General features: G+C 44.6%; 1 protein-coding gene across 2 annotated transcripts in view; it reads left to right on the forward strand.

Moving 5' to 3' along the window:
• DSCAM (DS cell adhesion molecule) overlaps window positions 1-27,832 on the forward strand; it is a 639,055-nt gene that overhangs the window by 573,466 nt on the left and 37,757 nt on the right. For both annotated transcript variants that reach the window (XM_019745768.3, XM_019745769.3), the window contains exons 21-27: window positions 3,542-3,695; window positions 7,311-7,428; window positions 8,750-8,913; window positions 10,689-10,787; window positions 14,185-14,373; window positions 15,516-15,806; window positions 19,151-19,327. In XM_019745768.3, coding sequence (XP_019601327.3) covers window positions 3,542-3,695; window positions 7,311-7,428; window positions 8,750-8,913; window positions 10,689-10,787; window positions 14,185-14,373; window positions 15,516-15,806; window positions 19,151-19,327 — 1,192 coding nt within the window. The remainder of the gene's footprint in view (window positions 1-3,541; window positions 3,696-7,310; window positions 7,429-8,749; window positions 8,914-10,688; window positions 10,788-14,184; window positions 14,374-15,515; window positions 15,807-19,150; window positions 19,328-27,832) is intronic.

Genomic DNA, 27,832 nt, shown 5'->3' on the forward strand with positions numbered 1-27,832 from the left:
GACTCAGCCTCTTATGGTGCCCAGAGATGGATGATGGGCAAACCCTGTATAGGTGGCATCAAATTTCTTGTTAGGAAAGAAGGTACGGGCATCTTTGGGATGATTCTCGTCTTTGACGGCCATGGCCAAAACTTCCAGACAACAGCAAGTCACATTTAATATCCTATTATATACATTACAAAGAAAATGAGTCAGTGCTTTAACTGTTTAAATTGTTCAGTTGGCAACTTTCTCCTCACCTTTCTACTGAGAATGGAAGAATGATGCCTCATCAGGGGCATGCAGTGGCATCAAAGGGTGGCAACTTTCCCAAGTAACCAGCAGGAACCCCTGAACGTCCTGACCGTTCCTTTCCATCCTAATCCATAGAGAAACCTCATTCCAACCTTAGGAAGTTTATATAAATAAACCATTTTTCTTTTAGCTTGGGGTCAATCTTTTATATAAATGGTGAAACAAATAGTGTTGCATTAGAAATCATATTTTTATCATAGATTTTCACCCTGTCTTGTGTCGCAGGTAAAAATTAAATAAAAGGCTTATTTTGGAGGTCGTCAAGGACAAATTGTACTTTATAGACAAGATACTTACTGAGTCTTAACTAAAAGCTATGCATTCTTCCCAGAAAACCCTTTTTTTGTAAGTACATTTTAATGCTCTGTTGATGCTTAATATTCATAAAAGTGTTATAATTTGTACATCATTAGCCTTTATGAAATTCATTGGCAACAACATAACCTGGGAACATCACAGAACACAAATAAGTACACAGAGTCTTGGATTCTCTCTTTGGTTTGCCTGGAAACAAGCCAAATTCCCTCTTAAATTCTAGAGGGGTTAGTTTTTCTCATGATTTTCTGAAGCCGCAACAGGACTGGTGTGTGTAAGGGGGTGGGGGCAGAGGGGCAGGTGGGGTCCAAATGCATGTACACACATGCACTCGTGAACGCTTGTGCTTCCCTTTAGTCATCGGATACTGTGTAGCTGTAGTTAAATACTGGACAATGGGCAAGTCACTGCCATTCCTTTTTATTGAGGGAGCACAGGATTGGTGACGACTAAGAGGTACAGTCAACATTTGCTTTCCCTGTTTAACTTCAGAGTTGGTACAGCAGGTTACACCGCCTCCTGAATCTACATAAGGTTTACTTAACGGCTCATAAGGGTACAAGGACGTCCTTCCCTCATTTGGCCCCTTGCGTTGGCCGCATGGAGAGTAAGGAAACAGCACTGGACTTGGGAGCAGGAGGCCTAAGCTTAAGCTTCTGCTCACCCTTGTCTGGCATCGTGACCTCAGTGAGTCCCTTACTCTGTCTGTACCATAGCTTCCTTGCCTTAGTCAGATTTGATAACAAAATATCCCACTGAATGACTTAAACAACAGATGTTTATTTCTCACAGTTCAGGAGTCAGGAAAGTTCAAAATCAAGGCACCTGCAGATCCCGCATCTGGTAAGGATCCACTTCCTGGTTTTTGTTGTCGCCTCACGATGCAGAGAGAGAGCTCTGGTCTCTCCCTCCTCATAAAGGGCACTGATCCCATTCAGGAGGGCTCCACCCTCTGGACTCATGGCCTCTCAAAGGCCCCACCTCCACATACCATCACATGAGGGCTTAGGACTTCCACATATGAATTTGGGGGGAACACAAACACTCAATAGCATTCCTCATCTGTTAAGCTCATCTAATATCAGCGTACCTTTTCCACATGGTTTCGTTAAGGAAAGTTGTGACCTGTCTTAGTCTGCGTCTCCTGTGAAGTTTAATCCGTTTTTGCTTCGTATGTTTTGAAGCTTTCTGATTAAGTTCATAAATGTTTAGGGTTGCTGTGTCCTCTTGATTAATCGATCCCTTTATCATTATGAAATTACCTTCTTTATCAGTGGTAATATTCTTTGCTCATAAATCTACTTCGACACTAATATAGCTACTCCAGCTTTGTCTGTTTGTTTGTTTGTTTGATTAGTGTTAGCATGGGGCAGCTTTTCTGTCTTTAATTTTTAACCTACTTGTGTTTTTATATTTGAAAAACATTTCTTGCAGGCAGCATATTGTTGGGCATTTCCTTTATATCCAGTCTTACAATCTCTGCCTTTAATTAGGATTTTAAATCATTACACTTAGTATAGTTATTGATATAGGTTTAAATCTATAATCTTGCTACTTGGTTTAATTGTTGCCCTATTTGTTTCCTTTTCACTCTTTTTCTGCCTTCTTTGGATTAATTGAATATTTTTTATAATGCCATTTTATTTCTTTTGTTGGCTCATTAGCTTTATTTTGCCCTTTATTTTGTAATTTCAGTGGGTTCTTTCAGATTAATAGCATATACCTTGAACTTACCACATTCTACTTTCAAGTGCATTCTACGCTTTATATGTTTTCAAGATCATTCCAAGTTAAGCAGGTATCAGCACCTCATTCCTTTCTTTTGTTGAATAATGTTCCACTATATGGATATTTTGTTTATCCATTCATCGGTTGATGGATATTTGGGGTATTCGTATCTGGAAATGTTTTACTGGATGTCAAACACTGTGAATTTTACGTTGTTGGGAACTGCACATTTTTATCCCCATAAATATTTTTTTACTTTTGTTCTGGGAAGCAGCTAAGTTATTAGGCTGGTACAAATGTAATTGCAATTTAAAAAGTTAAAAATAATTTTAAAAACCACAATTATGTTTGCACCAACCTAATACTTAGTGACAATTGGATCTTTATGAACCTTATCTTTAATATATGTTAGGCCATACCAGTGTGATGTTCAGTGTAGGGGTAATTGTACCCCACAACTGAGGTAAGACCCTGGTGCACTATCCAGCGTCCCATGAATCTGGAGGGTTTCCAGCCTGGCTGGTGGGGTCGGGCACTAATCCCAGTGCTGCGTGAACGCTGGGAACTGTGACCTCCAGTCCTTCCAGGTGGTTCTTTCCTGGCTTCAGATAGTTCCTCACAGGCATGCACAGACCTGCTCAGCTGAGTTCTTTCTCTGTGTAGCTTTCCTCTTTCCAGCCCTCTGTCCTGTGAGTCCAGTTCCCTCGCAGTCTCTCAGTTCTGTCTCCACTATTCAGGGAAGCTGCTGGGCTCCTCCTGGGTTCCCTTCTCAGTGTCATGGCCTGGAAACACAAAAATATACAAACCCTGCAGTGATAGGCCTTACCTCATCTGTTTCCCATGTTTCACAGATCACTGTCCATTTCCTGACGTGCAATGCCTTTGAATCTGTTGTTTCCTATAATTTGTCTGTTCTTTGGTTTTTTCGGGTTGGAGGCTAAATCTGGTTCTTGTTACCCCATCTTGTGACTCCATAATTTTAAGGGTTAAACTACTCACTGGTGGCTGTCCAGTGAGTAAAAGCTGCTGTACAGAGAAATGTATGGGGAGAGATACAATTATAGCAAATCCAGCCATTCAGACAAGCATAAGTGGCAGCTTTGGTTTCTCGTGGTAGATAATATGTTACTAAGCACTCTTTTAGGAAATCCACTTGTGCCATTTGCCTCCTTGAATGTGGGAACGTTTATGTCTCCTCTCACAGGTGATCAGCGAGTTTGAAGCCTCTCCTGACTCATTTTCCTACAGAATCCCTAACCTGAGCCGGAATCGTCAGTACAGTGTCTGGGTGGTGGCCGTGACTTCAGCTGGGAGAGGCAACAGCAGTGAAATCATCACGGTGGAGCCATTAGCTAAAGGTGTGCCTCTGTAGGGAGGCCCGCGCTCCCGTAGTCATTTGGCTATTTCTAGGTCTCTGTTCTGTCTGACATAAGGCTGACAATGCCCGAAAACTCAGGTAAAGTAGGTTATCACATTTCAGCCCAAGAACCAGTGTTGCTGCTGGCTGGCCCTGGGCTTTTGTGCAAATCAGAAAATAATCCTCCCAGAAGGGAACACAGTACCAAGGATGAGTGGCTTTGCAACTCAGTGTGGCTGAGTTGGGAAAATTAGGGAGAGAAGCCCCCACTCACCCCTCTGCGTAGGTGAAAATCACAACATGGCAGCTTCCCAAGGAAGCTCTACTTTCCTCAGAATCAGGTATCACACTTCTTAAAGAGAAATGTCTGTGTTTTGGTCTATCGAATTTGGAAACTTACAAAAATAAAATCATTAGGTCTTCTTCTGTTCATAGAATACTCTGAACAAAAATCTTAAGTAACAGTGACAAGTTGGAGTCACCAGAGAACAAACACTTCCTAAAAGTAAATATAGTATCTTCACATTGAGATGTTATACTGGTTCCAAAAAGCACATACGTAGAGATGCAGAAAATTCTTATTCTACGTCTGGTAATTAGGGTCCCCCTAAATTGCCACTCATCATGAGTAGATGTATTTAAATAACAATCCCAGGCTACCAGGAGATGCCCCCAGATTTTGGAATACACCACGTTGGCAATTTATTACTAATAAGGCTTATCTTATAAGGGTTACAGATGCCTGGAAGAGAAAATGAACATTCCCAGAGTCCAGTTTTACCCCTAAGAGCTCTGGTGTTTATTAAGGTGATAGGTAAGAAAGAGGCAGAATGAAAGAGCGAGAGGAAAAGAGAGTGGTGTCCCACTTTGAATACAGATAGAAAATAAGTACATGGTTGGTAAGGAAAATAAATGCGTGGAATAGTCTTGTCTATTATGCTCCATGATCGTGATATCCAGCAATGCCTAATATGCACTTTCCAGCACTTAGAGAACAGTGATCACCAGCCAATGGGCAAGGGACTGCACTGTGGGATAAAACACATAAATAAATAAAAAATACAGCCTAAGTCTAGGATTAGCAATAGCTTTACCTCTTCCCTGCTTTAGTGTGTTCAGTGTCAGAGCTCCAGACATCGCCAGAAATGGCCTGGTTAATGTGGCAGGATATGACATACGTAGAGGGGCACAACTGAAAACTGACTTGTCTAGAGAGATTAAATGTCATTTGTACATTTGGAGTAAATCATTTGGAGTGCCTGTGGTATGTCAGGCACTATGCTAGGGATACAGGAGTATTTTAGTCAAAGGAACCTGACTGCTGAAGCAAATATTCTGGAAGTTTCCAGTGGCTTAACAGAATAACACAGTCAGTCCAACACAGATATTTCTGGGCAGGTAGCAGAGCAGGGTCCAGCCTCCAGAAGAGGACTACAGCTGCTACGGAGGGAGTGAGAGAATGGAACCTTGGACCCATTTCTGGAGGAATGCCGTCCTGTGGAAGAGCCTAGGCCAGGGCTGGACCCAGAGAGCACGGCCACATGGCTGAGAGCAGTACAGGAGCCACCGGGGTGTCCGGGTTGCAGGTGGACTACAGGTTCTCATGAGAATCACCTGAGGAGGTTGTTAAACAGACTTCCTGAGCCCACCAGAGAGCTATTGAATCACAGGGCCAGAGTAGGAATCTGCGTTTCTCACAAAGAGTCTAGATGGTTCTCTTGCCTGCTCCTGATTTGAAAACCAGGTCTGCTGTGTTCTATTGTCTACTCTTGGAATTTTGGACCAGGACCCTTTAAATTCCAACTGGCAGAAATAGGCATGAATTCTAGAAACTGGGTGTGTTGGCCTTGAAGTTGGTCTAGCTGCTGTTTCTCAAAATACAATGGGAAATTGTAAGTCCTGGAGTTAATTTTAGGGGTTCCAGCCAGCATATTAAAGAACTAGAATGGAATAGGATGGAAGAGAGTCAAGTAGTCTAGACTAGACTTGGTGGGGGGTGGGGGAGCGTAGAACATGTCAGAACACAGTACGTTTTAATTTCTAGAACTTGGTCTTTACTCACTCACCCATCCCAGTGTCTGTAGCTTCTGGGATTAACGTAAAATATATTTCTTACAGCAGGGAGAGGGCTCTTAAAAAGCTTGAAAGCCCCTGACTCTAGCTGGGTTTCCCTAATGACTCCCATTTTGCTTGGAGAAATCATATTAAAGGATGATCTGAAGGGCTCGAAAGGGAAAATGCCAAACTATCAATGCCAGGAAACCAAAGCCACGTGACCAGGATATTTTCATTATTGTGATGGAAAATCAGAACCATCAGTGACTCATGAAGTGGTCTCTGCCCTAGAATGCTCCATTCCGTGACAAAGGGTGCCATCCACAGGCCAGCTCTGAAGACCCTGCTCTAAGGAGGAAGAGCTTGAGTTGCCCCCTCAGTCAAGGGACATTGCTTCAAACCCGTGGTTGGGTTTCACTGCAATATTTGCTGCACAAAACATGCCCAGCTTCTGAGCCGCCTGGCATTTCCTCTTTCTCTCTGCTCTTACCCATAGCACTCAGAACAACAACAACAACAAAAGTCAGAGTTGTTTGATAGAACTTCATAACGAGGCTTGTGTTCTCGACCCACCTCTCCTGGGATTCCAGGGCTTTCCAGATGAGTCTGCTCCTTACTAAACCAGAAATGGTGCGGGGGTCCCAACACTGGTTCCATCTTTATGGGTCCAGACTCAAATTGGGGTGACATTCCACCTGAATGTCTATGCATCAGCACAGGCTGAGCTTCCGGAGGGGACGTCCCACAACGCAGTATCCCCGTGCATGGCAAAGGTCACGCAACAGCTTTGCCTCTGTCAGCTTTTGTGTCTCGCTCAAGAAGGTGGCACCAGAGCCTGTCGGTGCTGGGCCCCGCTGGTCAGTAAGGAGGCGTCTGCTGACACAGGTCCACCATGGGTTTTCTCCTCTCTACCTTCTGGGCCCTTCTGCAACGTTGGGGCTGTGCCAATGTCAGATGCTCCTGGCAGGGGCTTCTGTTTGAGCATCTGAGTCACTGACCCAAGCCAAGGGTTGTTATTCAAGAAAGGCCACTCTGAAAACATTTATTTTCCTTAATGTTTGTGCTGAAGATCAAGTTGATATAAGAAGGTCAGGAAAGCACCACAAAATTGATAAACAGAGTTGTTTCAGTTTTATTTCTTCCTGTCTTTTGGAGCTTTATGTTTTGTACTGTCTATTCTCTCAGATATTAAAAGTATATTTTAATGTGCAGTTTTGGGTGTTGAGATAGATTGTTTAATAAAGTGCTTTGAAAAATAATTGGGTTCATAGAAAACACAGCTTGGAGCTGCTGGTCTAATGAAGCCCCAGATATTTAATTGGGGCTCCTCATGTTTAGTCAATAGAAGGGAAAATATGCTACCATAGGGTTGTCAGGTATTTGTATGTTCTTACAATGGAACTCCCTGATGCCAGAGAATAACGTTGACAGGTGTAATGTGAATCAACAGTGCTGCACTCACCATTTTTTGGGGGTATTGCTGTATTGGGGAAAGTCATTTTGATGTCTGTGTAGACAAATCTGTGAATTAATTGGGCTTCTCCTCTGGTTGGTATTCCAGCTCCTGCACGAATCCTTACCTTCAGTGGTACAGTGACTACTCCATGGATGAAAGACATCGCCTTGCCTTGTAAAGCTGTTGGGGACCCTTCTCCTGCAGTAAAATGGATGAAAGACAGGTAACCAGTAACCCAATGTATGCCTTTAGTGAAACCCTAAGAGATCACATGAGAGTTACTATGTTGGGTCTGGTGGTCTCATTTTGTATTCATTTACACTAATGAAAGCTATGAAACCAGCCAACTCTTCTGAGGTGCAGGGAGGGGAGGAATCTCAGCTTTAGCACTAAAAGGACCTGATCGCTTATGGAAATCCTCTATCAATTCAGAGCCTTTAAATTCATAAAAGAATGCTTGCAAGGAAAATCGCCTGACCAACCCAATATTCTCTGTGGAAGTTTTCTGTACTGTATCATGTAAATTTCTTACATAGCTAAGATGAAGGTATCGAAGGTTATGTAAGACTTAGCGCCCATCTTTTCTCCTTCCGAGATAATGGACCAACTAACCCTAACTGAAATGCTCTGAGAAATAACTGTAAGAAATGGAATACATTAGGACTTGGCTAATGCAAAATCTGGTTTTCTATCCTCAATAGTAATTATTAAAATAATAGCAGTGAAGACAGAAGGGAGAAAGTGGGTGAGAGCTATTCTGTCCTTGTAACTTTTTAAAGTGCTTAATCTCTGTTCAGAGGAAGAAATTAGGTTATAAATAAAGGATTGAGAATTCACTAATGAGCATAGAGATTTGATATAAAATGGATTCAGAGAAGTACTAATTTTTAAATAAAAGCATTTAAAGACATAAACTATTGAAATAATAATCTTGGTCCAGTGACCACTTTTCTCATCGTTTTAAAAGTCAGTTAATCCAAAGGAAATAAGTATGCTCCCCAGGTCAGACAACTTGCTGCCCGGTGAGGGGACGTCCTCAGATGACTGAACAATCACCACCGTGGCGGTGGTTATGATGGCGATGGAATTCTCTTCATACTGGGGCCAACTCATCACCCCTTGACATACCACACAGTTCATTTTTGTGTCAAAATCATTAACATCTGTAACTTTAAGTGAATCTACAAGAGATCCCCAAATGTACTTGTCCATATATGATTTGGTCAAAATGGCACTTCTGCCCACAGAAGGAATTCCCAAAAGAGGAAGTCACCGGTGCCTGTGGGGGACACAACAGGCATGGCCAAAGGTGAGGAGCCAGAACCCAGGCCCTCGACACAGACCTTGCATTAACATAGTGTTTTCTACAAAGAACAAAACTGTGTTATTTGATTTTCCTTGCGATATCCTCATAGTTTAGTTGTTACTTAATACAAGCTTCCAACGGCACTGTTGGCTTCAAAGAGAGTCTATGCTCTTCCCCAACCTCAGCTAATTTGGATTGTAATTTCTTTAATCTGTGCCTTTTTCTTCCTGTGAGGCAGTAACGGGACGCCCAGCCTGGTAACGATTGATGGGCGGAGGAGTGTCTTCAGCAATGGGAGCTTTGTCATCCGAACGGTGAAGGCAGAAGACTCCGGCTACTACAGCTGCATCGCCAATAACAACTGGGGGTCCGACGAAATCATTTTAAATTTACAAGTGCAAGGTACAAAACTGTGGGACTCTTTTTCATGACATTGGTTGTACGTGTGCCTATAGGACAAAGAGGAAAGTGGGGCAAATTGAAAAGTCAGCCGTTCTAAAGAGCTAATTGCTATTTTCATATTACAAAAGAAAATATGTGTTCATTTTGGAAAATGGAATTAAGCAAATCAAAGAAAATGAAAAGCATTCATAACCCCAGAGACAGCACTAGCTACATTTTTGTGTATAGCGAGCCTAGTTTCATTTTTCTTTATGTGTGATCAATGAAAAAGTCCTTCTTAGTAAGTTCTACTAATTGCATTGTTTACTCTACCTATGTGTAAGTGTAAACCAGAAAACACAAACAAAACGTAAGTCTGAGTTGAGGTCTTTTATTTCTGCTAATTAAATTGTTATATGCAATATGTAAAAAGGACACTAACTGAAAGTCTGTATTACTACCGTGTTTCCCTGAAAATAAGACCGGATCTTATATTAATTTTTGCTCCAAAAGATGCATTACAGCTTATGTTCAGGGGATGTCATCCTGAAAAATCATGCTAGGGCTTATTTTCCGGTTAGGTCTTATTTTAGGGGAAACATGGTATAATATTTAATTGTGTATTTAATGCAGCCAATGGATTTTTTTCTTGACAACGTACACAAAAAGTACACAACCAATTCAAGATTGCAAATTAAAATCAAGTATAAAATCCCAAATGGCCACTGATTGGGTTCAAGTTGAGCTGCACAAGTGATATTTTATTAGTAGAAAAATCAAAGTGTATGTTTCTTTGGCTATAAGGGTTGTCACATTAATAAATAATGGCCAGTAAAAATAAAATTAGTATTGTCCTAAGTGGGAGGGAAGGGGCAGAGAAGAACTATATTTTTTAAAAATCATCCAAAATTGATCTGGAATTTCAAATTGATTGAAGTCAGGAAAAATCCAAAGCATTTTAATAGACACTATATTGTGACTCTAAAGATCTGGATCAATTTTTTCAGGCCTTTAGGTTAATACATCAGGCTTCTCTAAGAGGAAAAGACAAGGACATTTTATGGGACACTTTCTATATAATTTGGATATCCTGATTCTGAATTTCTCTGGCATTTCTGTCCTCAGAGCTAATCCCAAATAATATTGAGGCCCATTAGTAGAAGTATGTATTGTGCAAACCTTGTATGAGCATTCAGATTGTTGAGTATTACTGAGCATATATTATTTTATGCCGCTCAATGGCATACCTTTGGTTTTCGGAGGAGAGAGAGAGAGAGAGAGAGAGAGGCTTGGGGGGAGGGGAGGGCGTCGCGTCTTGCAGGAATAGCTAAGAAAGTGGAAAATTTTGCAGTTCTTCTTCCCACAAGTCACTTTCCCCCTCCCTCTTTCTCATCCCTGAGAACAGAACAGCTAAGTGGATGCCATTTATCTTTCTCACTTGAATCATGGCTGAAATTCAGGGTAAAATAATGCATGTATCCTTCGTAAGTTTAAAGAGATTTCAATCAGTAATGAACAACTCAGAAATTCAAGGGATCGGTGAGGAATGTGTTAGATATAAATCCAAGTAGACGTGTGGTTGAATTTTCTTTAAATAATAGATTCACTCTGTTCTAGCTCTTTAGCCCAGGATATCAACTAAATAGACATTTTGACAGAAGTGAATTGCATATTTTGGCAACCTTAAACACTTATTTAATAAATGGCTGTTAAAACTGATTTGGTAAATGACTGTTGAGGAAGATTAAAGATGTGAAAAACTGATTCTTGTTTTCTAAAACCTGTTTCCTACCCAGTCCCGCCAGACCAGCCTCGGCTCACAGTATCCAAAACCACGTCTTCTTCCATTACCCTCTCCTGGCTCCCTGGAGATAATGGGGGCAGTTCTATCAGAGGTAAGAAGAAATAGGTTGTCCACAATCATCCATCAGTTGTCATTAGCCACAGGCCGATAAGTGACACATCTTCATCAAATAATTTGATGTGTTAGTTTTTCCTCCAAAAAATACATCGTAAAATTAATTCTTCCATTACCTAAATAAGAAATCACACATCTGTTTTTATGATATTTTTTTGTTGAAACTTATCATTTCTCCAAGGAATCCCATTCACAAAATTATTATCGTGCATCCAATCCGAGTGAAATACTAACAAATGCAAAAAAAAAAAAAAAAAAAAAAAAAAAAAAATTTGGTAATCTGTCCCCTGAGGTTCTCTATACCGTTTCTTCCCCATATTGTCAACACTGTATCATTCATTCATTCATTCATTCATGTACTCAATCAGTCATTTAAGTAATCCCAGTTACTGTTCTTATAAAAGTATTAAAAGATGGAAAATGTAGAGTTTAGATGGAAAGCGATCTATTGGCACAAAGCTTTTGCAATGAGTGCGTAGTAGAAAAGAATAAATGAAGTTTATGCTGAAGGAATGAGATCGTGTGATAATACTAGCGTGAGCGGAGTTGGGAGAACATCATTCTGAGGAAGTTGTAGGCCAAGAGAAGGGAGTCAATCCAGAAGAGACTGAGGACGCTCTAGAGAGAGGGTCCGAGTGATAAAAGAGGTCTCACAGCGGTTGGAAGAGGATGGCAGACTTAGGTTTCCGAAGGCAGAGGACATTCTTTCTTCTGAGATGGGAGGAAGGGTAAGAAGACAACTGGAAGCACAGGAGCATTTTGGGGCGAGGCCAGTGGTGTAGAGCCAGATCCTTCCAGCTCACGAGAGCAAGTTGCTGCACCTTTTCCCAGCTTTGCACTCAGTGATATTTACACACCATGGAAATCAGAAATGCTACCACGCAGGGCTCTTTTTTTTTTTTTCCAAGAGCCAGTTGTTAAGCATTTATTAACACTCCATTGGGTGAAGGGGAGGATCTTCCCCCTTTTTTAGGAACGAAAAAGGTGAGATTTTTATTTTAAAATAGTTGGATGGGTAGGAGTGAGGATGTGTTTGTGGGTTTGAAGAGCGTGGGAAAGATTTGTAACAACTGCCGTGTGGACGCCAAGGGCATTATTCATAGATGAACAGCGTCATTGCCAAGTGGGAGGAAGGCCCCGGCTGCATGTAAACAACACAAGTTGTAGTGGTCACAATCATCACACTTTAATGACTTTCTCACGTGTTGCTGGGCAGCAGGGAAGAAAACTGCATCACAGGTGACCAAAGTTGGTGGCTGGCCGGATGTGTAGCAGGAAGTCAGAACAGGGAGTGGAACCAGGCTCCTTACTGGATGGTCGACCAGAGGTTCTAGGCTGGTTAGGGAACGTGTTCATGGGAAAAAAATACGGGGCACTGAGGGAAGAGTTCAAGGGACCCTAGTGCTTCTAGGTTCAAACGAAATGAAGTCTTGGTCTGTGAGCGTGGGCGCCTGGGAGAGGTGGTACAGGAAGAGCGAGAGCAGAAGGTCTTAGAGATGAAGCCAATGTCAGTAATAAAAAGTCTCCAGGAAAAGGGGTCCCTGAAACACAATGGCAGCCAAAGCCATTGCATGGGGGGTCCCAGGACCCAGGGTTAGAAAAGCCTCCCACACGTGGTTTAGATGGAGGAAATGAGAAGGAAAGCACAACCTCCGTGACATGCAGGCCACCGAGGAGGCATTTTGGACAGAGCTGGAGTGGAAGTCAGGATATGACGGTGGAAGCATAGAGTACGCAGACCTGTCAGGTACTGAAGGAGCTGCAAGGTGTGCTGATCAGGAACACAGAAGAGAAAATGAGGCTCAGGAAGGAGGAGGGACCCCAAGGCTGCAGAGGACTTGAGGGGAGGGAACAAGGAAAGAGTAGGGAAGATACGGCTGTGGCCGGGGTGGAAGACTCGGAGGTGGGTGGTCTCCAAGGGAGTGGTTAGGAGCTCTGTAATATGGACGTGACGAGTGCTCTGCCTGTATAAACCTGGAGTCTGCGGGCAGGCTAGAAGATACCAGTCTGTTAGTATCAGGGCACCGTGCATCAGGCAGGCAGTCCTGGGTGGCCTGGGTGTGAACGTTTAGGAGACAAGGACAGAGCAGACAGGATATGTTTGCCCCCAGGAAGGTGGTTGGGGTAACAGGGACGGAGCTCATACAAGGAGGAATGTCTCAGTGACCACAGGGCGAGGAGCGTGGGATCCAGATTCTGATAGTGGGGTTTGAGTCTGTCATGCAGGGTGTCACGCGGGGTCTCAGCTCCCGCTCCCCACACAACAATGCAGGGCATGGTGAGGCCAAAAAGGAACACCCACGGAGACATAGATAGGGGAGTCATACCACTATATTCTCACTGGCAGCTGGGGTGGAGGCACAGGAAGCAGGAGCCACACGATCCGCAGCCCACCGTCTACTTCTCTGCCAACCAACCTCACTTGGTAGTTGCAATCTGCTGTGCTAACTGCAATCCGCTCTTGCTAGCTCAGCCACCATCTTCTTGCTAGCCCCCATTTTCTGCTAGTGTAGCCACAGCAGTTATATTAGTGGCCAATGGCTCACTGGTTACAGCTGATGGCCATCCAATGACAGCTGATGGCCATTACTACCTGAGCCAGCACCTTTCCACATGAGGCCAAGAGCCTGGAAACTGCACTCCTGGCTCTGTCCCCACAGTCCTACTCACGGGACCTGGAATGGTCACCTAACCTTGCTGAACCTCAGTGTCTTCATCTGCACTGTGGAAAAAGCAGTGACTATTCATAGGCTTACAAGCAGACAATGAGCAGCACATGGTGAGCGCTCAAAACATGGACAGCTGTTGCCCGCAGTGGCAGAAGTAGAGGTAATAGGGTCATGTGCAGAAATGAATTGTGGGAGGGACTTTTCAAACTAAGGAGAAGCCAGGTTCCCATTGAAATGTTGGGAAGCCTACAGGATGGGAGCCAATTCTCTTTGTGGTTATGAACTGAGTAGGGTGTGTTTGAATAGATTCCTATCCCCAACTGACAACATATCCCTTTTCTAGAGCTTTGGATCTCTTACATAAGGATTTGGGCACACATGCTCTGAAGGGCAGGTATTTACAGATTGCGTGCCCATTTCCTGCTGTCCACTATGCCTTTAAAAGGGAACGGGTGGAAAGTGGTTTTATTTTCACCACACTGCCCAGTAATACCACCATAGTGATATCCAGTGTGGCCTAAATCGCTCACTACTCAACAGGTAATCACGGCCTGGGTTAAATTTCCTGGAAGCAGGACAAGTTCCAATGTTGTCTTCCAAAGGGGTGTGAATTCTGAGACCTCGCACCCATACAAAATGCAAACATCAGCCAACTTCTGGTCAAAAGCAAATCACGTACTTTTGAATATTTCTTGTCTTCTGAAGGCTACATATTGCAATACTCGGAGGATAACAGTGAGCAGTGGGGAAGTTTCCCAATCAGCCCCAGCGAGCGTTCTTACCGCCTAGAAAATCTGAAATGTGGGACTTGGTATAAGTTCACTCTTACTGCCCAAAATGGAGTGGGACCGGGGCGCATAAGTGAAATCATAGAAGCGAAAACATTAGGGAAAGGTATGTATGCCTCTTTCTTGTTTCTAGATTTCCTCTGTTTTCCGGATCAGGGGTGGGGTGGGGGGTTGGAGTCACAAAGGATGGGTCATATACTTGCATGTTTGTGTGTTTGAACATCCTTTTTCCCAAAATGGGTTCAGCAACGTTACATATAGCATAGGAGAGAGATGACCGGTGCTTACAGAGTATTCTCATTCTTTTTTTTTTCTTTTCAATATTTCATTTGCAATTAAAAAGTGTCATTTGAAAATCAAGGGTTTTGGTGGCCAGGCTGGGCAGCCATGAAAGATGCCATTTGTACTCTTACCTTCTCCCTTCCTCACCCCAGAGCCCTTCTATATAACTTCCAGGTTGCCTCTTAGGCCCTGCTTTTCAGGTGGAAAGTGACTGGGATAGATTGTCCACCTTTAATGTGAGGTGTTTGTTTTTTGTTTTTGTTTTTGTTGTAATCCAAACATGGGCCCCAGGGAGATGAACCTCAGGGGAATGGCATTCAGTGGTGAAATTTGCAGCCCGGGAGCGCCAGGAAGAGGGAGGTGAAAAGAGATTCCTTGTAGGTTTCCCTCACATCTGAATCTTATCTGGTGGGGTGGACTGGATGGCAGGAGAGAGAGAATTGAGAAGGCAAAGGTGCTGTTTGGATCTGGCCGGAGTTTTAGATAACATGTGATAAGAGTTCAGATGATGAGGGATTGATTTATGCAGAAATGTGTCTCCCGGGGCCCTGGGAGCCCGTATGAAGCATTTGGAGCATGAGGGACACCTGTTGGTACTTCCCAACTCCAACTCTGTCTCCTCTTGAGTCAGGTCGGTTCACATGAGAGTGGAAACAGGTGAGCTCAGCACACCGCAGCGGGTGCTTCAGAACCACTAAAGGAAAGGCCTAGGCGAAAATAGCATTGCTCTTCAGGGATCTCTAAGACACACATAAAGAACCTCTAGCCACCCAATTTCCTCTCTCACACCTAGCTCATCACTGTAGGGGAAGCTCATCGGTGCGTGGGGTCCTTATTAATAGGGGACAAATTGGGGGTGGCTTGTGGCCCACACTGGGACAGGTGGAGACAGCGGGGGTGCGGGTGCCGACTCCGCCACTCTCTGTCACGCATCCTGGGCTCACCCCACGGTGTGTCCCTCCGCAGAGCCCCAGTTCTCCAAGGAGCAGGAACTCTTTGCCAGCATCAACACCACGCGCGTGAGGCTGAACCTCATCGGCTGGAATGACGGCGGCTGTCCCATCACCTCCTTCACGCTCGAGTACAGGCCCTTTGGGACCACGGTGTGGACCACGGCTCAGCGGACGTCTCTCTCCAAGTCGTACATTCTGTACGACCTGCAGGAAGCCACCTGGTACGAGCTGCAGATCCGCGTGTGCAACAGCGCCGGCTGCGCAGAGAAGCAGGCCCACTTCGCCACACTCAACTACGACGGCAGTAAGCTGGCTGGTTCCATAGCCCCCTGTCTGTGTCTCCGGGCACGTGCACCGGCGCACTGTCACTCCCCATCTGACATTCCTCCTTGGCGCAGTGACCACTGCCTACAGATTCCATTAGGCTCTGGGCCCACTCACTCCAGGGCTCCCTGGTTCCTTATACCCACGTGACCGGGGCTGTGATCCAGAAATAAGCGGCTGAGGGCCACTGGGTCGCTCGTTAGGGAGTCTGGTGCAGGAGTGATTTCGCTTGGGCTGCAAGATTCTTTACCAAGTGCTTCTGTTCCTTGTCAGTGACTGTGAATTAACACCGCTTTTGTTGTCTCCCACCCCTCCCCCACCCCATCCCAATCCACATAACAGCTTTCTGTTTTGCTCTCATTAAGCCCTTAAACTGCATGTGCAAAAACAGTTTTCCACGGTAAAGGAGCTTATGTTACTGGTAGTCTCTGCGCAGAAATAGAGGCACTGATAGAAATAGAACCATGTCATAGGACATTAGTGCACCTACGTGCTAACACACACACACACACACACACACACGAAGCTTGCATGGCCTTTTTTTGAAAGTCAGGTGAGAGGTCTCGTGAGGTTTAGTTGACCAAAAAATAAATGCTTAATTTTTATCCTTTTTTCCTACAACTACTAGTATCAAGGGCAGTATGTTGGTAGCTGAACAAATGCCCAGCCCAGTGAAGCTGAAAGGTAGTGTGTCATTGGAGGCTCTGTCTTGGGAACTTGGGGAGTCCTGACAGCATGTTAATGATGCTTCCTGCAACCTGGCGGTGACTGTGACGCGGGCAGCAGCAGTCGTGGTTTTAGAGGCTCTAATCACAAGGCCAAACCGGCTGCAATGTATCAGAATGTTTGGGGCTCCTGGCTTAGCTCCCCTCAGCGCCTTCTGTCCAGTCTTCACTGCTCAGACCAGACCACAGTGCTGGGTGACTTAACCTAGAAAGTCTGTACCTGAGCAAGCACCCCAATACTTCATTCGCCCCCAGGCAGGCTAAGGGGTGTCCACTCCTCTGTTTATATGCTCTGGCAGGAACGTCCTTGGAGTGAAGGTTATACTGTTCTAAGAAAACAAGGTCCATGAACCCAAGAAACAATCAAAGAACCTAATGGGGTGATGTTGCCTGGGATCCTCATGTCATTGCCTCCGGCACGGTGGCCCCTAGGGCCGCTTCTTCCTGCTCTGGCAACTGTGTGAACCCAGCCTGAATCTCCTGTCTGAGGCCATTGCTTTACAAAGTCCTCCCCAGCCAGCGCCCTGGCTCATCTCCAGCATTTCAGGCCGTGGGCCCGTGAATGTAAGAAGGTCCTTTGGTAGAAGCCCCCCTGGTATTGGTCACAGCAGACTGGGGCCCCACCTCTGTGGTGCCTGCTGCCCCATGGCCCTGGAGGCCTTGCCCAGCTCCTTCCTGCACGCTAACCTGTTCTCTTCTGGGGCTGATGCTTTCCTGACTTTCCAGCCCTCAGTTACTGGTGACGTCATTCAAAGATGTCCCCATCACAAAGCATCCCACAGTCAGAGCAGCCCTTCCAACTTGCTTTCTCCCCGATGTGGTTCAATTGTTTGGTCTTTGGCACTGACCAAACACTTCACTTAGTATTCACAGGTTCCCGGAAGTCCTTTGCTGTCTGGTACCATTTGGGTAGGAAGTAAATTTCTTACTTTAGATTACTGACTTGCATTAATTGGCCTAAATAACCACACTCCGGCATGGAGTTTATCGATAATCTGAGCAGATGCTGGACTACCTAGTGTGCCCATCAGTGATATGGTCACAGCTAGTCATTTAATTGGAAACCACTCACGTGCAGAATTTGACACTGGCTCTAACTCACAAAGTACAATGTTTGCAGATTTTCAATGTTTGTCTTCTAACAATAAAAAATGCAATGTTCTCACCTTCTCCAGGAGATTAGGTTATAATCATGAAAAAGTCTTGTGAGCTGCATTTTTCTGAAATTTGAAATGATTTTATGACACTAAGAAATAAGGATACATGTTTATATTTTCCTTGCAAAACATTATGTGTTTCTTTGGAACAATTTGATAGATATATAGCTTTAATATCTCTTTTGTCACATCTGCCTGAAGAATTTTCTTCATTTTGGGAAAACAAACATTGGCAATTAGCCTCACATCTATACCAATCAGATTTCAGATTCTTCCATTTCTTTATTTGACTTTTCCTCTGCCAAACATTTCTGCTTGTCCTTGTGGTGTCTTGGTTTTGCAAGCTCATCCTCACCTGCATCCCTTATGTGCCCCTTACTGGGCTCTGAGCATTTGCAGACTTGGGGTTCCAGCCAAAAGCACTATAAAGTTGGAAGAACACTCTTCTTCACCTTATCAGATTGCAACGGGGACTGGGGTTCTGCTATCTCGACTCTACTGACTAAATGCAGGAGAAAGATGATTTTTGCTCCTGGGGAAATTATATGATTTTTGTACTATTTCTCCTAAATCTCTGGCTTCTTGGCCCTTGTTTTACGTGGAGAGTACAGTAAGATGGAGCATTTTACATGATGGAGGTGCCAAAGTCCATGCCCCATAAAAAGCGGACATCTGTGTCTGAATCTCTGCCCCGCTGTATTCAGCCCCTGCACAGAAGGCAGCGTACAATAGCTCAGCGTTCAGTCTGCTTAGGTGCTTCCTTAGAATTCTAAATAATCTGAATTTCATAGCACTGTTTAACAGTGTCCGGTCAATAAGTAGCTTGTTTTCACCTGGATGGTTCCCCTTCGAAAAGTTGTCTGTAGCTCTTATAACCTAAAATAAGAGTTTCTAAAGTGCATTTGGCCTTACCCCTGTGATAAAAAGCAAGTGAATAACCAAACACAAAAGGATTTTAAGCTTCTTTCAGCCAGCGTATCTAGTACAGTCTCCCTGCAGACTCTCCTCTGTTCCCTTGCCAAACCTATTGTTCCTTTTTTGATGTGCAATTTTTCAAACAGCCTCTGTCAGTGCACTTTGGGTGACACTGAGTGCCAAGTAAATGCACGTGGCTTTTTTAAGCACCTGGCCTGGACATTATTCTTCTAGGTGCCCGCACCCAGCAGTACGCAGCAAAATGAAGCCTCTTTCAAAGAGATAACACTTTACCCTCGGTGCACATGCTGATCTGATGTGCTGTAGAGTAAGTCCGAAGGTGGGCAGAAGGAGGGGAGTGAGCCAGTAGGTAAATTAGCGAGGACCTAGAAAAAGCGTCCCTGTCATTTCCCATCATCCTGGACACCCTTGGATCACACGGCGTGATTGTTGTAACCCGCCATCCCTAAAATCTCTGCCATGCTGTCTTCATTAATAGCCATCTAACATCATGGCCCTGCTTTCAGGTACAATCCCTCCACTCATTAAGTCAGTTGTCCAAAGTGAAGAAGGGCTGACAACCAACGAGGGGCTCAAGATGCTGGTGACCATCTCCTGCATCTTAGTGGGTGTTCTGCTGCTGTTTGCACTCTTGCTGGTGGTCCGGAGAAGGAGGCGGGAGCAGAGGCTGAAGAGGCTGAGAGGTGAGTCCAGGCTCTGCCGTCCACCCACATCTGCCCACTGTCACTGGCCTGCCAGGTCCCCCAGCTACCTGATCCTGTGAAGTGCCTTCAGCAAGACCACAGAGCATTCGGGAAAAAGCCAGACACATGTTACTGCTCGGTCCAACGGAAGCTGAGTAAAAGTCAGCCTCTCACCAGTCTCCTGAATCCTAGATGTCAGTAGGCAAAGGAAATTATTTTCTCATGGGATTTTCAACCCACCTTTCTTTAATTTTCAGCCATTCCAGTATTGCCACCAATTACGCTTTCTACCGTGCTTCCCCCAGAATAAGACCGGGTCTTGTATTAATTTTTGCTCCAAAAGATGCATTAGGGCTTATGCTCAGGGGGTGTCATCCTGAAAAATCATACTAGGGTTTATTTTCTGGGTAGGTTTTATTTTGGGGGAAACACGGTATCAGATGAGCTCTGGAAATGAGAACTATTGTATTGTCAGGAAGCAGAAATTGAGGGCTGATGGTACTGGTAAAGCTTTGTGAGGTAGAAAATATATGCTTTTCCGAATTAGAAATCTGAGCTGGTGTAAGAGTTTCAGTCTAAGAAAAAAATAATGGGAAATGGGAACATAGGCCAGATGAGATCCATGGTTGCTGGGCACTGTTATTTAATGCCTGGCCCGGTAGGGTTCTGGCGACGAGGCTATTCCCAGCTCCTGGCCAAAAGCCATGACTTGCCCTTGCTCTGTAGGGTGAGGACAATGAGTTCTTTCATACACAAAACGCTGTGCAGGACAAGTGTGTCCAAGTCCTTTGCTTTTTACCGTCAGGGCATTTAACCAAGCTGCCTCTTGGTAAAAATACATATACACCTTGTTCGCATTTTGTGATCAGTGCAATGTGGGGTAACGTCATGCAGCGTCCTGTATAGTCTTCAAAGTGACATTTTAGGAACAAATCTGGAAGCACCCCCCTAAAACATATCTGTGATGTCCCCAAACCTTGCGGATATATGTGGAAAACACTGACCTCCCCAGTAAATACTCCATTTGATCATGACCCAGTTAGAGCAGCAGAACGTGGCGGCGTTTCCCCCAGTCTTCCCTTATCCAAACGCTCCTCGTTATGTGACTCTGGCACATGTTGCTATCATTTTGCGTCCACTTTGCCAACAAATTTAAATGTTTGAAGTCCATTGCACTCCATCTGTACACTTTAACTGTCCTTCCATTTAAATCTTCTGCAGCCCAACAATTCAAATGCACCATCGATCTCATTGAAATAGCCTCTCTAACTTGTTAAGCACTTATCTTTTCATTTTACGGACCCTGCTTGAATGAATCCTATATCCCCCACGCTAGGTGCTTGATGTACAAAGATGGAAAGAAAGAGCCTCTGAATTCTAGGTTTAATGTAGAGGGGAGACATATCAGCATCTACCAGGAAAAGACAAAAAAAAATGCCATGAATGCTCAAATGAGGCTTCAAGCAAAGCCTATGTAAGCACAAAAGAGAGAGTGATTAATCCCAACTGGGGAGAAAAGGAAAGGCCATCTGAGAACTACATGAAATAGCACTAAAAAGATATAATACTGCCTAGTATGTTGAGAAGGTCAGTGTAAAGTGAGCTATGTTGTATTTCATCCGCAAGTGTTCATCACTGAAATACCAAAGGGACTTTTTTTTAACCCTTTCACAGAAAATAGAATCCCATAAACTGGACATCAGGGGCATTATTATTGAGGTACCGTCGATCGACCAATGGTGGGGGAGGGGGAGCGGGGGAGTTTGTCCTTGTAGCATGTAGACAGCCTAGTTGCATTTAGAAGACAACGAATTGCCCAATATAACATTGTTTTAAAGCAACAGTCAAATCTTATTAATCATTTCTATTTGATGACAAGGGTTTGGCAGCAAATAGGTTAAACATCAAGGCAATCTTTCCCAGTGTTCTAGCACCCTCTGCCAAATTCCCCTTTTCTTTTTCCCCCTTCCCCTTACTGCTCACTCCCTCCTTCCCAGCTACTGTTTTATGTTCCTGTTCTACTTCCAACTTAAGTGCCCCAACCTCACTCTTCCTTGTAAAGAGCAAGGAAGGGAAGCTAAAGATATTGCTGACGTTTACGGATGCATTTGGGTTAGACTGATGGTGGGCTCATGCCTCCTTTATTTTCATTCTGAACAGTTCCTGTAATTTAGCTATTGCTTTGCAAGGGCTTTGTCCGGAAGAGCTGCTGGAACTGGCATTTTTATTGTTGGCATCTCTACTTGTAGACACCCGCGTTTTGTAGTGGGTCTCGGTAAGGAAAGCCATACATCAGGTCAGAGAGCATGGTTTTTCATTGCCCGGAAACAGTTTTGTGTTCTTTGTGCAGGAGAAAAGATAGAGCCAACACCAAGGTTTCAGTGGGAAGAAAGTAACTGCTGTGGCAAAGAAGATGTATTCATGAGGGAAGCCGAGGAGTGATGAATTCCAGAGCAGAGGCTTGCACAGACAAAGGCATCTGCAGACTTGCATTTTGTCCATGCTTAATAAAGGCTTCTGAGTCAAGAGTCTGACAGGAGGGCAGCGAGAATACAGAGGGTCGGGTACCCAATTCCATCTGCTTCCTAACAGCAAGTTTTTATGTGGACGCACTAAAACGCATTCAATTCAACAAGCCATGGTTGGTTATCTACCATGTGCCAGATGTAACCTTTTTAAAACCCAATAGCAAAATCTTCTTATTAACCATTTCTATTTGATCACAAGAGTTGGACTAAGTCCTGGAGAGAAAAGACTATGAAGTCTCCATCCCAGAAGCATAGGCACTGACACTGTAGTGGCAGTGACTACAGGATTAAAGGGACAGGCTCATCTTCCTAAAACTGTGGGAAGGGTGCCGTAGAAGGACAGAGTGAGTGACGAGGAGTCAGTGAAAGGCCTGGCCTGGTCCCAGAAAGGTCTTTGTCTTGTAGCCCTGCAGCGCCCCTGACATGTTACTTAATGACATGGGAGGAAATTGCAGCCGCAGAGTTTAATGTAGTAAGTGCGTCTCTATTAAACAGAGTTCATTAGTAGATCACTCAATTACAACCTGACCCACATAAGGCACAGATTCTGTGCTGGATTAGAATGAGCTCAAATATGTTTACAGATTCGACAGAAAGACTTATTTCACGTAATATTTTTATCGTCCAAAACGAGGATGTTTTTAACAACTTTTCCATGTTGCCTGAGCAGCCGCTGATCAGGATCAAACATGGAAATAAGAAAATGTGGATTATTGAAAAAATATCGTAAGGGTTTCTAATGGACACTGTTAGTTACTATGTAAGGTCAACTTCATATTGCTGACCTTGTCTGATTGCTGCAAACTACCAAATGTTTATAAGCAGGATACGTTTTCCCGTATAGCCAAGCAACCTAGTTAGGTGAATACAATATAATATTCTTTTATATAAATTTTTTTTTTAAAAAAAAAAAAGAAAGAAAATGGGACTCAAGCAATCTAGCCAACCTATATTCTCCCTTCCTGAATACTTTACTAATTTTAGAGCAGAGCAAAGTCTAAATTGTCTGCAACTGCTACATTTAAAAAAAAAATCTATCACCTTATCCAGGAGTTCAGAAGCCACATTTTGCTTTTGATGATGCCCTGATTTTCCCCCACTTCTAGATCCTTTGAAGCGCTAGGTTATAGAATGAGTCACTGGCTGGGCCCATGATCTCAGCAGCCCTAACCTTATAAAAATTTGATTCTCGTGTCAAGTAATCAATGCCAGGACCCCTAAAAGCTTCCTCCTTTAGTAGGAGTTTACCCGAGAGCGTGCCAAGGGGCAACTGGCAGTGCCGAGCCAAAAAGCTACTTCCAAGACTTCAAATAAGCCAAAAATAAAAATCAATGGATGATACAAAATTTGGCCAGGCCTCTGCGTCAAAATGCCCTTATTCCTTGGAACAGAAACATATTTACTATTTTAAACATGGTTTGGAAAGGGTTAATCAGACTGGACAGTTCAGAGGCCATTCCCGGGGAGAGTCTAGTCTGGTGGTTCTACAGGGGGACAGTTGACCGGTGAGCCCTGAGGTGTCGTCATCATTGTCTGACTTCTGACATGACATTGATCTGCTCTGCAAATGAGCTAAACACTCTCCTCGCTTGGAAGACCAGACGTTGGCTTGAACTTTAAAACCTAAAGGAAGAGGGGTGTGTGCCTAGGAGACTGGTGGCAGGTAGACTTGGCGGGGGGGACTTAAAGTGCGTAGAGGTGGTCACGGCACTTCCGCAGAGCCCCGTGTGAGCAGGAAGGACACAGTGCTGTGAGTGAGGCCATCGGGGGGCGCAGCCTGGAAACACAGTACTGTGAGTGAGGCCATCGGGGGGCGCAGCCTGGAAACACAGTACTGTGAGTGAGGCCATCGGGGGGCGCAGCCTGGAGACGTCGTCGCCGAGCTACTAGTTGCCCAAGTTGTGCTTTCCGTGGGAACAGAACTGCGGACTCTGAGACTCTTTCATTCCATGCTTTGGGTTGTCATCCTTCTTCCTTCATCCTTTGTTGCTTTCTCTTTTTCCCTTGTCTTGATTTCTTCATAAAATTACCCTCTGAAAACTCCAAACTTGTTATGGCATAACTAAGTAAAAAGGGGGTTCTGTGTTAGAAAGTGGGAAGCAGAGGAGCCCTGGGATGGTGGCAAGGCCAAGCCAAGGGCAGCCAGTGGCACGAGGACCAGAGAGGGGACAGCCAGGAGGGACAGTGCTGGCATCAGCCCCAGAGCTTCGTCCTGCCTGGAGTCTGTTCTGTCCATGTTTGTCCTATTAGCAGTTCGCTCAGATTCCAAATATCTTTGGATTTCTTTTCGGGTACTTATTTTATATCAGCGTTCATTTGAACATGCTGATGGTTGGAAGTTTTATTTGTGATCTTGTAAAAAGTGAAACGCAGACGTATAGCCCTTACAAAGTACCTCTTTATGAGACCCATCCCAATGCCACTGAAAAGCAGGGGCTGCTGCAAGGGTGCTTGCAGATACACACTATTGATGGATGGTAAAGCTGGGTACGATCAGCCACCCCCACAGTGGCTTTTTGTTGCTGTGGGTGTGTGCAAGTGACAGCCCAATGGAGGCACTGCCCTAAGCATGTCCCATTTTACTTAACTAGAATTTTGGAAACAAAAATGTAGCCATGTGGCTGTGAATGAGATTCCTCTTTTTTAAAGATGCTTTTGGGCATATAAATATGAGGCAACTCAGACTCTCGACACTAGCTCAGTGCAGTGACTGAGACTGGCTGTGCCCGCCCCCTGCAGCCATGTGGTCTGTGCCACGTGGTTCGTAAGGACCATCATGCCCTGTGCAGGCCCAAGATGGGAGGAACGGTCCACGGGAAGAACAAGGGGACTGGGGGAGACTTGATGGGCAGGGCAGTTCTGGGAGCGAGAGGTTGGGCACGGGACATCGTGCGGCAACACTATGGACCCCTTCCCTGGAGCATCCAGTGGCCCCAGCTCATTTCAACATCTGTCTAAGACACAGCACAGGGGGTCGAACATTTATTAGCAGGCTGATTTGAAAGCCTTCAGTGCTCTTAAGACTATGATTCCAGGACTTTTAAACATTATCTTAAGTGGCCCCAGATTCTCTTCTCACCCCCATACAGAGGTGTGTCCAAGCTGCTTCCATCTTCTCTTCCCACCGTCTCTATACAGACATGAACAAGTGCTCCGCTATGTTGTAAGCCAAACACCTCCACCCAAATCCCTGCTTCCACATCCTTCCAGATGCCCATTCCTATCTCTATATTACCACACACAGCCCTGCGTAGCCCAGATCGTGCCATTGCCCTGGGCTCCCTGCAGTCCCTCTGCCTCCACACCTGGCAGGTCCCTGATTCCTGCAGATGTCCTCTATCTACTATAATGTTATCTGCTCCCTGCTCCCCTATTCTCACTGCAGGCCTCTAACCCAGCCCTCACAGCCTCTCCCTTTGCCCCACCCCCATTCTGAGCACTGATCTGTGTGTAGGTCGCCTGATCTGTGCTGGTTGGCGGCATCCACACCCACCCACCAGCACCTCTACCCTCCTCTTCCCCTGGGGCCAGTTCAAAGCTTCCAGATTAGGACCAGTCACACAAAGTCACCTCCCCGTACCTCCTCCTTCATGTCTTGACCATCCCCAGTTCACAAACACCCCTGGAAACATCACTGTCCTCCCAAACTGACCTACTCCTTGCTTCCCCAAGGAGCTGAGAATTCGAATGCACAGTAATTCTGTGGCATGGAGCACTCTTCCCATCTAAGCCTGTGCTCCCCAGAACCCCCGGCTCCCTTTGAGGAGTAGGGAGTCTTGCATCCTTCCAGACTGACCCAACCTGAGACAATGCTCTCCTGGGATCGTCTCCCTCAGTCAGCGGGCACTAGCATCAGCTCCTCTGTGTGTCTCTGAAGCTATGACACATAGCACTGTATGTATAAAGGGCCTTAAGGATAGTGATGAAAAAGGATTTTGAACACGTAGACATTGCTTATGAACTCCCACTCAGCTGCAGCAAATGACTGAACATATCTGGGTCCCAGTTTCTTGGTTTCTGAATGAGGACGATAATTCCCAGACAGAGACGGACGTTAAGGGGCCAAGAGCTATCAGTCCCACAGTAAGTGGCACGATGCACATTCCTAGTACGTGCTCAGCTGTGACCCCAGCCCACCCCAGGCCCACGCTCCAGGAGACAGTTACACATGGTCCCTGAAAGGCAACTGTGCCACCCAGACTCCGCCAGCACTTCTCATAGGTGAACTCACAAAAGTGAATTTCCATTGATGTAACTTTTATCACATGAAATCAGAAGAAAGAAATAGTAGCTAAGACAGAAAAAGAAAGGGATCTGCTGTAAGAGGATGAGCGTAGGGAAGCCTGGACCAAAATGCCCTTGGGCACCTAGACCTGTGGCCCAATGTAACCTTGACAAAGGCGCTGTGGACAGGGAAGCCCTGCGGTTAGAGCCAGTCAGCATGCGAAGGGGACTCTGTTCTCGCCTGGGCCACACTGCAGTCCCCGAGCACGTATGACAGAAATCACAGGAGAGAAAACTGACGACTGACTACGGGAACCGGAAAAGAAAGGTGATGATAGGCAAAACGGGGAAAAGCAGGTCCATTCTGCAGACCCTTGAGTCTGTGTTACCTACGAATCGTGAGCTGACGTGTTTACATCTTGGAGGGTTTTCTCCTCTCTATTTTAGAGTATGAACGAGGCAGTGCTCGGTTGTTACACATAACTAATTATCCCCACACTTCTGGTATTTTGCATCTATATATATTTACTTTGCAAGTGTTAAATCATTCAGGAAGAGAGGAAATTCACTGTATTTACTTTGTCTTTGCACATAAATATAAAGACATGAGCTGGGAAATTAAACGCTGTTTTGATTTCTTTGCTTCACCGTATGGGAGGGAGAGAAGGGAGCTGTTTCCTTTCCCAGGCTGAATCCATCTGTGCACAAAACTGGGCCTGTTGTGAGGTTACAGTGGGAACTGGCATGGCTGACTTGAAAAACTGCGCTTTGCTTCCGGGGTGCTAGCCCATGTGTGGTTACAACCCTGTGACGTCCTCACCTCTCAGTAATACCATGTTTCCCCAAAAATAAGATTGTGTCTTATATTAATTTTTGTTCCATTAGGGTGTATTTTCAGGGGATGTCTTATTTTTTCATGTACAACAATCTACATTTATTCAAATACAGTCATGTCATCTTTTGGGACGTCGTCATAACGTACTAAATGCGTCCGTCTGGCTGACGATCTTAACTAGGGCTTATTTTTGGGGTAGGTCTTATTTTCAGGGAAACACGGTAGCAGGCAGCTCCCTGACATGAAAATGATGGCATTTAAATGTCAACCCCCAAAAGATGAAAGATGGCATGAAATGCTTGCACGTATGTATTTCTATACTATAGAGCTAGTCACACCGTCAGCTGAATATATTTCCAGAAAGTTCTGTTCATTGAACACTACATTTGACATCAAGACTTTTTAGAGAGCAATGAAAGAAAAACAAAAGGAAGGCTTTTGTGTTGTAAGACAGGAAACGGTCATTTTTGCCGGCACAAAATCTGTAAGAAGAACAAATTATATTTTAAGGAGAATGAGAATTTCAAAGCAATGTCACCAAAAAACTGGAATTGTTTTCCTACATCATTTTTAGGCAGGATTTCTTTTGTCAGGAGTGGTAATGACATCATGACATTTATATCATTTTTGCCCTACCAAAGGGACTCACAAGTCTATAGTAATACCTTTTCTAAGTGATCTATGGTGCCAGAAGCTTTTTAATTTTTATAATAAAAATAGTAGAATTTGTATTACATAAGTGAATTGCTTTCAAAATGTTAACTTTCTGACTACTGAAAATAAAGTTGGGTTTTCTAAAAGTAAATAGGTTGTAATAAATAAACAAATAAGTAGGTTGTAATAAAACCATTAGTAGGGGTCTGAGAATTTTTATGGCCCCAGAGTGTTATGTTTTTTTTGTAATTTAAAAAAGGAAAA

Source organism: Rhinolophus sinicus, chromosome 17, assembly GCF_057876585.1.
Source record: "Rhinolophus sinicus isolate RSI-liver-muscle chromosome 17, RSI-T2T, whole genome shotgun sequence".
Classification (NCBI taxonomy): Eukaryota; Metazoa; Chordata; class Mammalia; order Chiroptera; family Rhinolophidae; genus Rhinolophus; species Rhinolophus sinicus.